We start from the raw sequence: 14,511 nt of genomic DNA, 5'->3' as shown, positions 1-14,511 counted from the left end.
TGCAACTGAATAGAGGTCGCCAGCTACTTTACAGTCAGAACTGAGGTTGACATACCAGTAACTTAAAAGAAGTAAAACCTATTCATGTAAGTATTATGCATTATAGATCAAAACCATGCATTATAGATCCGTTTTAAGAAAACGTACTCCTAAGTACACTTGAAGTATACCTGAAACATTGTAATAAAAGTATTTATATTTACCTGGGCCTTCCTCCAGCCCCCTGTAGTCCTTGGGCTCCTTGGTGTCAGTCCAGTCCCATCCGTTCCACTGCTGGCAGTGGTAACATCCTCAACTGAGCCAGTCGTGGGACTATGGAGCATGTGCAGCCCTGCCCTGGCTGCGTGCCGGTTTGATAGTGGCCTGGAGCATTCTGCGCCTGCACAGTTACAAGCTATGGGAGCGCAAAGCGCACAGACAAGGTCACGCATGCGCAGTACTCCCCGACTACTAGGGCTGACAGCAGGGGATAACATAATAGACTGGACTGACACAGAGGGAGCTCACAGACTACAGGGGGCTGGAGCAAGGTAAGTATACATCCTTTTTATTCTCAGGTTTACTTTAAGAACCTAAATGCTTTGCATTTTTATATATGATTTATTAATGAAAGGAAAAGAAGAGCAACTTTAATATGTCTGCCATTGCCCATGAGATGCATATAAATATACAATAAAAGGCAACAGCTGTCATTAATGAAATAACTATATTGTATGTAATAGTCTCCTCTGTGAACTATATAACACACATAAAATCCTAAAGGGCTCCTTTGCATTCACAGGAAACCATATTACATAAACATATGTTAACAGCTATGTAACAGGGAAGATGATTAAAGTTCCAATGCCACGAGTTAGATTCCAGCATAGAGATATATTAGAGCTGTGTACGGTAACACACATTGATGGGAGTCTATTACACGTCTGCCCCGCACAGTGCATATGTTCTCCTAGAAACCCGATATGTACTCAGAGTACTCCGGCTTCTGACAGCAAGGCCACTAATGTAATTAGGATGTCATTTGCCACAGAAAAGCTGCTAGCTTAGTTTGGATTATATGCTCATTGTACTCATTTAATTATTCAGCTAGCCTTCTTATAAACTACTACTTCAAACCAAGTGAGTACTTGAAGAATGGAACTCTTGCTACATTATGCAAAGCGAAAAAGCCACACAAAAAAATATGGATTTTGGCTTTCAAATAAACATGAGCTAAACTTATCTTCACTGATCTCATGGGATTCATGTTATACATACTTATATTACATTGTTTTAGTAGAATACATTCCCATTTTACCTAGCTGGACAGAAGTGTGAAAAACAAATACTGAGTCTTTGTTGGCTGGGGGGTGCTGCCTGCTTGCTCTCTACATACTCTAAAAATAAGGTCGGACCCAAGCTGCCTTGTCGAAGCTTGGGTCCTCTCCGGTGTACTGCTGGCCGCCGGTAAGTATCGCCGACCCATCGGTGGGTCGGCGCTTTTGCACATGTGCAGTAGTACTGCACTGTAGTACGTGTCCAATGACAAGGGTGCAATTGCATGCGAGTGCTCTTGCGTAGATGCACAATGGGTCTGTAATACTTACAGGGGGCCAGCAGGACACCAGGGAGGACCCGAGATGTGGCGAGGGACCCAAAGGATATCTTGGGGCTGGAAGGTGGACAAGTACAATCAAAATTTTCTGAGTATTTTATTGCTTGCTGTTGACTTAGAATGCATTTTAAGGTGTGAAAAGTTCGCCTAGAAGAAAAGGTAAATTGAATAAGGTCTTACATGTCTGGTCACCTTGAGTGACTCATCGGAGGCATCAAACCTTTAAAGTATCCCTGAACCGGTTTTGATAAACATAATTTTAATATGGCTTTATCTGTGGTGCTGTGACATATGTCACAGCACTATCCTTCCCTCTCCAGCGCCCCCTGTGGCCCCCGCTCTGCTCAGCCATAATATTCGACTTGGCAGAATGTTGATTATGGGTGCGGAGGGAGTGGCAGTTCATTCTCCTCTCTGCCAGTCCTTAGTTCCACTCTCTGTACTCACCGATTTAGTTCCCGATATGAGTTACTGCTTACAGCGTGCAGGAAAGCTAGACCGTGTGCAGGCTTGTGGTAATTGAGGTTAGAACAGCTGTATTAGTACACTATTGTTTCAACCTCAACCTCAAACTAATCAACTAATTATGAGGGGGCTTTGGGGAATGTTCACAATAATCTGTTAGAAGGTTGTTGAGCTTTGGGATCAGTTGAAAAGGGCGCCTGAGCTGCCTAAATGAAAAGGGCACCTCCATAGACATCAATATTATTTCTGCAAATATCGTCTACAAGGTGGTGAAAAGGGCACGTGAGTTTTGATATAGGCTACAAGCGGGTGCCCCTTGGTAGCCCATATTTTATTTGGTTACTTTCGGCTACAGTAGGGCACCCCTTTGTAGCCCATATTTTTTATTCCGCTACAAGGTTTTCGGCTACAAAAGGCCGCTCCTCCGTAGTCCATATTTTTCATTTGGCTACAAGGTTTTCGGCTACAGTAGGGCGCCCCTTTGTAGCCCATTTTTTATTATTCGGCTACAATATTTTTAGGCTACAAAAGGGCGCCCTACTGTAGCCCATATTTTTTTATTCAGCTACAAGGTTTTTGAATCTGCTACAAAAGGGCGCCCCTTTGTAGCCCATATTTTTTATTCAGCTACAAGGTTTTCAACTACAAGGTTTTTGATTCTGCTACAAAAGGGCGCCCCTTCGTAGCCCATATTTTTTATTCGGCTACAAGGTTTTCAACTACAAGGTTTTTGATTCTGCTACAAAAGGGCGCCCCTTTGTAGCCCATATTTTTTATTCATCTACAAGGTTTTTCATTCTGCTACAAAAAAGCACTTTTTATAGCCAAGATTTTTGATTCGGAGGTGCAGGGGGATTAGTATTAGGAATCACAAGTGGGGGGGGTCTTAAGGTTAGGCACCACTAGGGGGGGTTAGGGTTAGGCACTACCAGGGGGGACATAGGGTTATGCACCACCAGGGGAGTGTTAGGGTTAGGCACCACCTGGGGGGTCTTAGGGTTAGGCACCACCTGGGATCTTAGGGTTAGGCACCGCCAGGGGAGTCTTAGGGTTAGGGACCACCTGGGGGGGTCTTAGGGTTAGGCACCACCTGGGGGATCTTAGAGTTAGGCACCACTGGGGAGGGGGGTTAGGGGAGGGTTCTGTGTGAGAGTAATGAGAATTTAGGTCACAGTAATCACCAGGGGCTGTCTTAGGGTTAGGCACCACCAGGGAGGGGTTAGGGTTAGGAACTACCTGGGGGGTTAGGGATAGGCAACATCAGAGGAGGGTTCTGTGTGAGAGTAGGGAGAAGTTAGGTCATAGTAATCACCAGGGGCTGTCTTAGGGTTAGGCACCACCAGGGAAGGGTTAGGGTTACGCACCACCAGGGGGGTTAGGGTTAGGCAACATCAGAGGAGGGTTCTGTGTGAGAGTAGGGAGAAGTTAGGTCATAGTAATCACTTTTCTCAGCTATATCTAGAGCCCTTTTATAGCCCAACAAATTTTCCAATAACAGCATGCTTTTTATAAACTAAAACTAGATGTTTTGGCTACACCAGGCGCCCTTTGTAGCCAAATTTGGCATATATGGGCTTCACTAGGCACCCTTTTTTCCAGGCGCCCTTTTTAAATGGACACTGAGCTTTACCCCAGGGCTCTTGAGTAGAGATGGGCCGAACGGTTCGCCGGCGAACGGTTCCAGGCGAACTTTGGGGGTTCGCGTTCGCCTGCATCAGGCGAACTTTTGCGGAAGTTCGATTCGCCCCATAATGCTGTATTGAGCAAAATTTTTAGCCTCCATTTCACAGTCAGCAGACATGTTATTGTCAAACACACTGCTTTCAGTGCTAGAGAACCCGCCCACCCTCCCTTCAAGCTAGGTCCTTTATACCATTTGACTCAGTTGTCTGGCTACACTAATTAGTTATGGGACAGCTGCTACACACTCTGCTAGGGAGATTTTAATTGGCCTCCCTCCACCCTTCTACCTATTCCCTCCTCCCTCCACCCCTCCACCCTTCTACCTATTCCTTCCCTCCTACCGGAGGGAGGAGGGTCTCTTCTGCTAGGGAATTATACTATTTTAAAAACCAGTATACATCATACCATAGCTGGGAATACATACATGAGTATACATCATACCATAGCTGGGGATACATACATGAGTATACATCATACCATAGCTGGGAATCGAACCCAGATCTCACTGTGTGGTGGGCACGTCACCCTAAGCACTGTACCACTACAGAAGTAAGTGAAGCTAGCCTAAAATTTAACATTTATGCTCAATGCAATAGAACCATTAGGTTGCTTAACCTCCCTGGCGGTTTATTAAAATCCGCCAGGGGGCAGCAAATACGTTTTTTTTTCTTTTTTTTTTTTCTTTTTCATGTAGCGAGACAATGTCTCGCTACATGAATGACACTGATAAACAACAACAATCAAAGGAAGAGCTTACTTAACCCATTACTTCCCAAAGAGCAATGTTAATCTATACAGCCAGCTTCTTACTATCTCTCAGGCCATTGAGAGCTGCATCTCACATTGGAAAAAAACAAGCTAATTTGCTGGAATCTCTAGGGATTTTAAATAAAACGCACAGAGGTAAAAAAGGCGGCCAGGCCCATAAAAAGTACCACACTCAGTCTCAGTCCAACTTCAGGGACCCAGGTCCATTCAAAGAAAAGAACTTTCCAGCGATCTCTAGTGATGTGTACTGGAAATCAGAGGCTGAAAGTAGCAGAAGTTACCATGTCCCTAGTCAGAGATGCAGTAACACCCCGGCAGTGAACCTAGTCGCCATTGCTAAGCCCCATGCAGTCACTGCATTGCTCTGCAATGCCCGCTCTATAAACAATAAGACAGCCATTATTGCGGACCTTATTCAGACATGCGATTTTTCATGCATCACTGAAACCTGGATTGATGCCAATGCGGGCCCCACATTGGAAGCAACCATCCCATACAATTACTCAGTCCTAAGTGAGGGAAGACGAGACCGCAGAGGAGGGGGTGTAGCAATTTGTATCAAAACAACTCTGCAGCTCAGGGCCCTGAATGTTGGCTCAACAAAGTCCTTTGAATGTATAGGTGCCCAGATCTCAGCTGGTAAAGGCTTCAAAATTTTAGTGGTTTATCGTCCCCCCGGAGATGCTGACCCTTTCCTACAGGAATTCCCAGAACTTCTGGCCATGCTGGCTCTGTCTTATCCGAGATGGATCATCCTTGGTGACTTCAACATCCGGGCTGATAACACTCAATCACAAGATGCAAATGAACTAATAAATCTCATGGGTGGACTAGGCTTCACACAAGTTGTAAAATCAGCTACCCACAGAGGAGGGCATACGCTAGACTTACTGTTCCACCTCGGAATGGACATTAGTAACATAACAGTAACCCCAGTGGTGTGGTCAGACCATCACATAATACAGTTTACTATTGAACATCACCCTATCAAGCAGCTCCCTAAAGAAACAATCAAAACCCGTCCCCTGAGTAAATTAACACCGGAGAGGATAACTGCCAACCTGGATTTTACAAATCTGCTCCACAGTCAAATGGACCCAAACTCTCTAGTAACCCAGTACAACAACACGATATATGAAACACTTGACAGTATTGCCCCATGGCGCACCAAATCAGCAACCAAAAAGCAGAAAGCTAATTGGTTTGACAAAACCATCATGGATCTAAAAAAGAAATGGCGCAGACTAGAAAGACAGTGGCGTAAATCAGGGACTGGGGAGCACAAATCTAGCCTAGTTCAACACCTCAGACAATACCAACAAGCAATAACCAAGAAAAAATCAGACTTTATCTCGCACAAAATATCTACAGCCAACAACAGAGCTGCTCAACTCTTCCACACAGTGGAATCACTCTGCAATCCTTCCTGCCTAAAAGCCCCAACCACATACTCCAGGGAAAGGTGTGAAGAATTCTCTGCATTCTTCACAAACAAGGTGTCTACCATCCGTGCCAGCATTACACCAACAACATCAATTGACCACTGGACGTTGCATATGCCTACTACCGTACCACCATGGCAAGTCTTTGACACTCTGAGTGTAGAAGATTTTGGAATTCTCATTCAAAGTCTCCGCCCCACTACCTGTGACCTGGATCCTGGCCCAACTGGGTCCTTAATGCAGTGCCCAGAGCTGATCAGGCCAGCACTTCACAAAATCACTCAGTGCTCCTTGCAAAGTGGACTTTTCCCAGAAGAACTAAAGAAAGCAATCATAAAACCCCTCCTGAAGAAACCATCACTAGATCCTGATTCTGTAACCAACTACAGACCTGTGGCGAACTTACCATTCCTATCAAAAGTTATCGAGAAAGCAGTCGCCAACCAGCTAGAAGCCAGGCTTACAGATAACAACATCTTTGATACTTTTCAGTCAGGATTCAGGAAAAGGCACAGCACTGAAACAGCATTAGTCCGAGTAATGAATGATCTACTTACTGCAAGGGACAAGGGTGATTGCTCAATTCTGATTCTTCTTGACTTGTCAGCAGCATTTGATACTGTGGACCATGAAATACTAATCCAGCGACTGAAGAATTACTGTAGCCTAAGGGGTACTGTTCTTAGCTGGTTTCAGACCTTCCTATCTGGCAGGACACAGCAAGTATGTCTGGGCACACACTACTCTAATCCAGTGCCACTTGCCTATGGAGTTCCACAGGGTTCAGTACTATCACCATTACTCTTTGCAGTCTACATGCTCCCACTGGGCAAAATAATCCAGAACTATGGTTTAGGATACCATTGTTATGCAGATGACACACAACTGTATCTGTCCTTCAAGCCTGGCACCCAAGACCCATCAGCATCCATAAATGCGTGTCTAGTGGATTTACAAAATTGGATGAACACCAGCTGGCTGAGGCTGAACTCTGACAAAACAGAGGTGTTGGTGGTAGGTGGTCCACACATGATGGATAAAGTTCAAAACGCTCACCACCTCAAACTAGCAATTGGGGGAGATACTGTACAGTATAAAGACTCTGTGCGAAACCTTGGGGTGATCCTGGATGGAAATCTAAAACTCAGACAGCAGGTATCAGCTGTCGTCAAGTCTTCCTTCTTCCATCTAAGAAATATAGCGAAAATAAAACACCTTATCCCAGCTGAAGACCTACCTGCCCTGGTTCACGCATTTGTATCCTCCCGCCTAGACTACTGCAACGCCCTGTTAATCGGATCTACAGATAAGGTTCTGCTCCCCTTACAGCTAGTACAGAATGCTGCAGCCAGACTCCTAGCCAATGCCCCCCGCAGCTCACACATCACCCCAGTACTGCAAACTCTTCACTGGTTGCCAGTAAAATGGAGAATCAATTTTAAGATCTGCCTGCTGACATTCAAGGCTCTACACCACATGGGACCCAAATACATAGCGGATCTATTGGAACTTTATGCCCCTCCACGCACCCTCCGCTCTGCCAACAAGATGAAGCTGGTTATTCCCAGGATACACTTAACATTTGGTGCTCGGGCCTTTTCCTATGCAGCCCCTACTCTATGGAACTCACTTCCACAATCAGTACGAGAGGCTCCTTCTCTGGACAGCTTTAAAAAAAGGCTAAAAACTCACCTCTTTTCCCGAGCCTTTGAGACTGCATAATGCAGGGTCACAGCGCTTTGAGTCCCCAGGGAGAAAAGCGCTATATAAATATTATTGTTATTGTTATTGTTGTTACATGATAGCCGCTGCCGATCGGCATCCCCCCAGCCCCTCCGAACGCCTTCGGCGATCAGAGATCAAGAGATCCCGTTCAAAGAACGGGATCTCTTGGAGGGCTTCTCCCGTCGCCATGGCGACGGGGCGGGATGACGTCACCGACGTCATCGACGTCATGACGTCAAAGGGGAATCCGATCCACCCCACGGCGCTGCCTGGCACTGATTGGCCAGGCAGCGCACGGAGTCTGCGGGGGGGGCGGCTGCGGCGACGCGTATAGCGGCGGATCGGCGGGTAGCGGCGGCGATTGGAGGTTACACACAGCTAGCAAAGTGCTAGCTGTGTGTAACAAAAAAAAAATTATGCAAATCGGCCCAGCGGGGCCTGAGCGGTGCCTCCCGGCGGCATAGCCCGAACTCAGTTCGGGCTTACCGCCAGGGAGGTTAAAGGAGAACTGTAGTGAGAGGTATATGGAGGCAGCCATATTGATTTCCTTTTAAGCTATACCAGTTGCCTGGCAGCCCTGCTGATCTATTTGGCTGCAGTAGTGTGAATCACACCAGAAACAAGCATGCAGCTAATCTTGTCAGATCTTACAAAAATGTCAAACACCAGATCATACCATAGCTGGGAATCGAACCCAGATCTCACTGTGTGGTGGGCACATCACCCTAAGCACTGTACCACTACAGAAGTAAGTGAAGCTAGCCTAAAATTTAACATTTATGCTCAATGCAATAGAACCATTAGGTTGCTTAAAGGAGAACTGTAGTGAGAGGTATATGGAGGCTGCCATATTGATTTCCTTTTAAGCTATACCAGTTGCCTGGCAGCCCTGCTGATCTATTTGGCTGCAGTAATAATAATAATCCAAACATTTGTATAGTGCTTTTCTCCTGTCAGACTCAAAGCGCTCAAGAGCTACAAGCCACAGGGACGCGCTCAAGAGGCCACCCTGCAGTGTTAGGGAGTCTTGCCTTGAACTCCTTACTGAATAGGTACTTGACCTAGCCAGGATTCAAACCCTGGTCTCCCATGTCAAAGGCAGAGCCCTTAACCAGTACACTATCCAGCCACTGTAGTGTGAATCACACCAGAAACAAGCATGCAGCTAATCTTGTCAGATCTTACAAAAATGTCAAACACCAGATCTGCTGCATGCTTGTTCAGGGTCTAGGGCTAAAAGTATTGGAGGCAGAGGATCTTTAAGCAACCTAATGGTTCTATTGCATTGAGCATAAATGTTAAATTTTAGGCTAGCTTCACTTACTTCTGTAGTGTGCTTAGGGTGACGTGCCCACCACACAGTGAGATCTGGGTTCGATTCCCAGCTATAGTATGATCTGGTGTTAGACATTTTTGTAAGATCTGACAAGATTAGCTGCATGCTTGTTTCAGGTGTGATTTACACTACTGCAGCCAAATAGATCAGCAGGGCTGCCAGGCAACTGGTATAGCTTAAAAGGAAATCAATATGGCAGCCTCCATATACCTCTCACTACAGTTCTCCTTTAAGCAACCTAATGGTTCTATTGCATTGAGCATAAATGTAAAATTTTAGGCTAGCTTCAATTACTTCTGTAGTGGTACAGTGCTTAGGGTGACGTGCCCACCACACAGTGAGATCTGGGTTTGATTCCCAGCTATGGTATGATGTATACTCATGTATGTATCCCCAGCTATGGTATGATGTATACTCATGTATGTATTCCCAGCTATGGTATGATGTATACTGGTTTTTAAAATAGTATAATTCCCTGGCAGAAGAGACCCTCCTCCCTCCGGTAGGAGGGAGGAGGGAATAGGTGGAGGGAGGAGGGTGGAGGCCAATTAAAATCTCCCTAGCAGAGTGTGTAGCAGCTGTCCCATAACTAATTAGTGTAGGCAGGCAAATGGTATAAAGGACCTTGCTTGGAGGAGGGAGAGTGAGTGGGTGGGTGGGTCCTCCAGCAGTGATGTGTATTTCACTCAATTAGGTGTGGCTCCAGGTATTAGAGCTTTTGAAACATGTTTTCTATCATTTTTCCAGATGATAGAATTTTTTTAAACTTTCAAAGTTCGCCTCCCCATTGAAGTCTATTGCGGTTCGGCCCAACTCTACTCTTGAGGTCACAGAGCTTTCAATAAAACATTTCACTTTCCAAGCGGACTGAGAGGAGCTTGGGCATCTTGCCTAAGCTCCTCTCAGTCCACAACAGCAAGAGTAGATGCAAGGAAAACCAGTGCATGGAAAACATGAGCAGAATTGGTGCAAAAATGCAGCAGATCCCAAAATCAGATTTGTTTCATTTCAGCTTTCTTTAAAGAGACACTGAAGCGAAAAAAAATATATGATATAATGAATTGGTTGTGTACTATGAATAATTACTAGAAGATTAGCAGCAAAGAAAATATTCTCATATTTTTATTTTCAGCTATATAGTGTTTTTCTAACATTGCATCATTCTCTAATATGTGCAGATTACACAACACTCAGCATTCAAAATGATTCTTTCAGAGCAGTCTGTGAACTAATGACCTCTCCTCTGCCAGAGGAAAAGTAAATAGTTAACTAACAGTTGAGATAATAAAAGTCAGATAACAGCCCTCTCCACGACTTTGAAAGTCGTAGAGATAATGGCTTTTTTGTATAGAGATAACAACTGGAGTTTCTTAACTCTTCCTCTACTGGAAACAATTAGACTGATGTATCTGATGTTAATGTTTTATTTCTTAGCTGTACTACACATACAAATGATAATATCATAGTTTTTTTTTCGCTTCAGTGTCTCTTTAAGTGCATTTCCAGGCACAAATGTTATGCTAGTTCTGTGAAAATGCTTTGTGACAAAGCTGTTTTATTTTCTTCATACTGTATAAGCTACCTGCAGTGAAAAAAATAAATAATTACGTTTACATTACCTGTTTAAGAGCTCCTTCTCCCGTCACCTCTTGTAGCATAGACTTTTGGCTCAGATGGTTGTGACCATCACAAAAAGTTTCAGCCTGTGTCCTGCCCCTTTTCAATTCTAAACAGCACAAGGATGCTGAGATATTGAGCCATATTAACTGAGGTTGCCTTTAAAGAGAAACTCCAACCAAAAATTTAACTTTATCCCAATCAGTAGTTGATACCCCCTTTTACATGAAAAATCTATTGCTTTTCACAAACAGACCATCAGGGGGCGCTGTATGACTGATATTGTGGTGAAACCCCTCCCACAAGAAGCTCTGAGGACCGCGGTACTTTTGACAGTTTGCCACAATGTAACAAGGTTCACAGACAGGAAATAGCTGTTTACAGCTGTCTCCAACGGCCAAAACAGCTAGCAGCTGCTACATAACCTGCCCACAGTAAAAATGTCACCATGTAATAAATGTCAGAATGTAAATTGTAATGTAAAAAGGGAGAGGAAAGTTTTTACAATGAACAAACACTGACTAAATCATTTATACATAATTATTGTAAAAATGAAGCACTTTTTTTTATTACACTATTTTCACTGGAGTTCCTCTTTAACCTCTTTTGCATTTAGGTCATGTGACCACAGGTTTTTAGCAATGCAAGGCTTTGATTTAGGCTTGCTTGTGTAGAAAACATATCCATTCAGTACATTTTGTATACCACCATTCAAGAAAGGAAATGTATTCTATTGTTTAAAATAGGATCCACTTTCACATGTAAAAATAAAACAAAACAAAAAAAAACAAATCTGTGTGCCCCCAAAAAATGCCCAACCTATTGCATTTTTTGCTGGTCTACTGCATTTCTTTTGCTTGTTGCAAAATGTCAATACCCACGTGCCCCGGTTTCAACACTACTAACTCCTCTGCTCAGTCCTGAAGTTGGGTAAAAAGACCAGAGCCTGGCAGAAGCATTAGGCTCCCCATTGGATAGGAAAAGGCCAATGGGCATCCTCAGCAACAGAAAGGACTCTCATTGGTTTATGGTGGATCAATGAAAATCCTCCCTGTTGCTAGGGAGAATTGGTGTATTGTAAACCAATGGGGAGCCTCATGCTCTGCCGACCTCCAGTCTGTACCTGCTCTTCCCTGGACCAAGTGGCGGTGGATGGTAGCAGGCATTGCAGACAGAGCATATGCCAAACAGCAGGTAATGCAAATGATGCCATGGATGTGTGATGGAGCACAGTGTATCCTGAGTGGATGTGCTTTTACCGTGCCAATGTGCGTCCAATCTAGTGGGAGCTGAGCAGCTATTTGATGGTATATTTGAAAAATGATGATGGTATATTTACAAATGTGCCCACAATTGGGGATTCATTTTACAGCTTACAAATCATTTAAACGTCTTTGTCTTTAGGGTACTCTGGAAGATCAAATCATCCAGGCAAACCCTCTGCTGGAAGCCTTCGGCAACGCAAAGACCTTGAGAAATGATAATTCCTCTCGTTTCGTGAGTATTGTTGGAGTTCATCTTCATTTTTTAACTGCTCACATTTGGGTCCATGACAACTGTGTTACCTAGAGCTTTGTGGTCTAAGGATCTCTTGTCCTATTTAGGGTAAATTTATCAGAATCCATTTTGGCACCACTGGAAAGCTGTCTTCAGCTGATATCGAAACATGTAAGTGAGAAATCTTTATCTGTGTAAGGTGTTTGTATTTCATGATATGTAACACTATATATATTTACAGATCTGCTGGAAAAGTCCAGAGTTACTTTCCAGTTATCGGCTGAGAGGAGCTACCACATCTTCTACCAGATCTTGACAAATAAGAAACCAGAAATTATTGGTATGTTCCTTTATATTTTAAAATAAGAAATCAGATGACAAGCCCTTCAAACCATAAGAATGTGTTTATTTAAGTTGTTATTTATCATTAATTTCCATGTCTTCATGTCTAGAGATGCTACTTCTGACCACCAACCCATACGACTTTCCATCAATCAGTCAGGGGGAAATCTCTGTGAAGAGCATTAATGACGAAGATGAGTTGCTGGCAACTGATGTAAGACTTTAATGTTTGAATACATACAAAAAACACTACGCCCAATTTTCAGGGAACAATTCAAAGGCACCAAATTGCCTGGACTGGACAGGGATTCACACAGGCCCAATTAGCCTCTAACAACTCAGATAAGGTATAAGGGCTAGTAGAGTGACATGGGCCAGAATTTCCTTTCTATTCAATGGTAGACCACAGAAAATGTGCTAAAGATGGTTCAGAGACCAGCCCACTGCCCTGCACAGCACTCTCATCTTCCTCCCCGTTTTTTCTTGCCCCCCCCCCCCCTTTGGGGAGGAGGTAGCATTTGGAAAGGACATAAAATTAAAATTCCATGCAAACATGATGTCTCCCCACATACGTCAGGCTGTATGCCCATATGACTGACCTATAGCCCAGCCCATAACACCTGCACAAACTCCTACCTAGCACAGAACTACAATAACCCTGCAGGTAGATGTAGCATACAGACTGACAGATAGTATCCACCAAACAGAACCAATAAATATCATACAAGGCATAGTATCACAAGTGTAATAGTCACCTGAGGCCTGGAGGATGAGGCAATCCAGATGAGAGTCAGATGACTGCAAGCAGGAGTAATGATATGCAGATTAGGCACTTTAGAGAGAGCGTGGTCAGTACTAGCCAGATGTCAGTCCAGGCAGCGTTCTTGCAAGTCCTTATTCAGGCAGAGGTCGATCCAGGCGGCAAACAGGCAAACTCCAGGTTGTAACGATTGGTGTCAGCACGCAGAGAGAATCTGATTATTGGTGATCTGCAGTATCACCAAGAATGCAGATATATACCTGATTATTGATGATCTGCAGAATCACCGATAATACAGATATATTGCTAACCTCTGGACACCTATAGGTATGTGAGTGTTTGGTGTAACAGTAGTACTTTGAGTAATGCACCTGCTGAGCAGGTGATCATAGGCAGTAAAGGAATACTGCTCTTGAGGGCACAGGAACCTTCCAGCAGCCTGAGACTCTCCAAGGGGTGGAGTTAGGCTGGAGATAGGAAGGACCAGAGAGTGAGTGACACCTGAAGGTGGATGTCACTATCTGATCTGGAGACTATCTCTTAAGAGGAGAGATAGCTCTCGAGGTCGGGCACGCCTGGTCGGCAACACACGGACAGATAAAGTACAAAGACAGAAGGCTGATTAGGTATCCAAGGCAAGCAGGGTCTGGCAACGGAATATCAGATATGCGAGGTACCGAATCAGAGATCAAAGGGATAGTCAGGAAAGCAGTAAGTCATAACAGATGTCAAAAATGCCTAGTCTGGGTGTGAGGTCCTTGGTCTCTACACCCTGGAACTAGTCTGATGAATAACAGATAGATAACGCAAGTTCCCTAGTCTGGGTGTGAGGTCCGTGGTCTCTACACCCTGGAACTAGTCTGAAGTATAACAGATAGATAACACAAGTTCCCTAGTCTGGGTGTGAGGTCCGTGGTCTCTACACCCTGGAACTAGTCTGAAATATAACAGATAGATAACACAAGTTCCCTAGTCTGGGTGTGAGGTCCGTGGTCTCTACACCCTGGAACTAGTCTGAAGCATAACAGATAGATAACACAAGTTCCCTAGTCTGGGTGTGAGGTTCGTGGTCTCTACACCCTGGAACTAGTCTAAGCATAAACATAATAATAGTACAAGAAATCTGGCTCAGTGTGAATTCCCAGGTCCACCTGGTTTAAACACACTGTTGGATATGACTAAGGTCTGAGTGCTTCCACATAGTGTTTGCATCGGCAGACAACTTGAGACTGGCCAGCAGTAACTATATATGGAGTAGTGCTCTCCGGCACTACCCCTAATT

The 14,511-nt window shown here is 44.3% G+C and overlaps 1 protein-coding gene across 1 annotated transcript in view; it reads left to right on the top strand.

The window, feature by feature from the left end:
• The window catches only part of LOC137528471 (myosin-4-like), a 77,104-nt gene that overhangs the window by 9,549 nt on the left and 53,044 nt on the right, over positions 1-14,511 (top strand). The window contains exons 6-9 of the mRNA XM_068249760.1: positions 12,035-12,127; positions 12,235-12,298; positions 12,369-12,467; positions 12,580-12,683. Of these exons, the coding sequence (XP_068105861.1) occupies positions 12,035-12,127; positions 12,235-12,298; positions 12,369-12,467; positions 12,580-12,683 (360 nt within the window). The remainder of the gene's footprint in view (positions 1-12,034; positions 12,128-12,234; positions 12,299-12,368; positions 12,468-12,579; positions 12,684-14,511) is intronic.

The sequence above is a fragment of the Hyperolius riggenbachi genome, chromosome 8, assembly GCF_040937935.1.
Source record: "Hyperolius riggenbachi isolate aHypRig1 chromosome 8, aHypRig1.pri, whole genome shotgun sequence".
In the NCBI taxonomy this organism is placed as follows: Eukaryota; Metazoa; Chordata; class Amphibia; order Anura; family Hyperoliidae; genus Hyperolius; species Hyperolius riggenbachi.
Note: the sequence above shows the minus strand (reverse complement) of the source record. Positions and strands in the feature narration are given on the sequence as shown.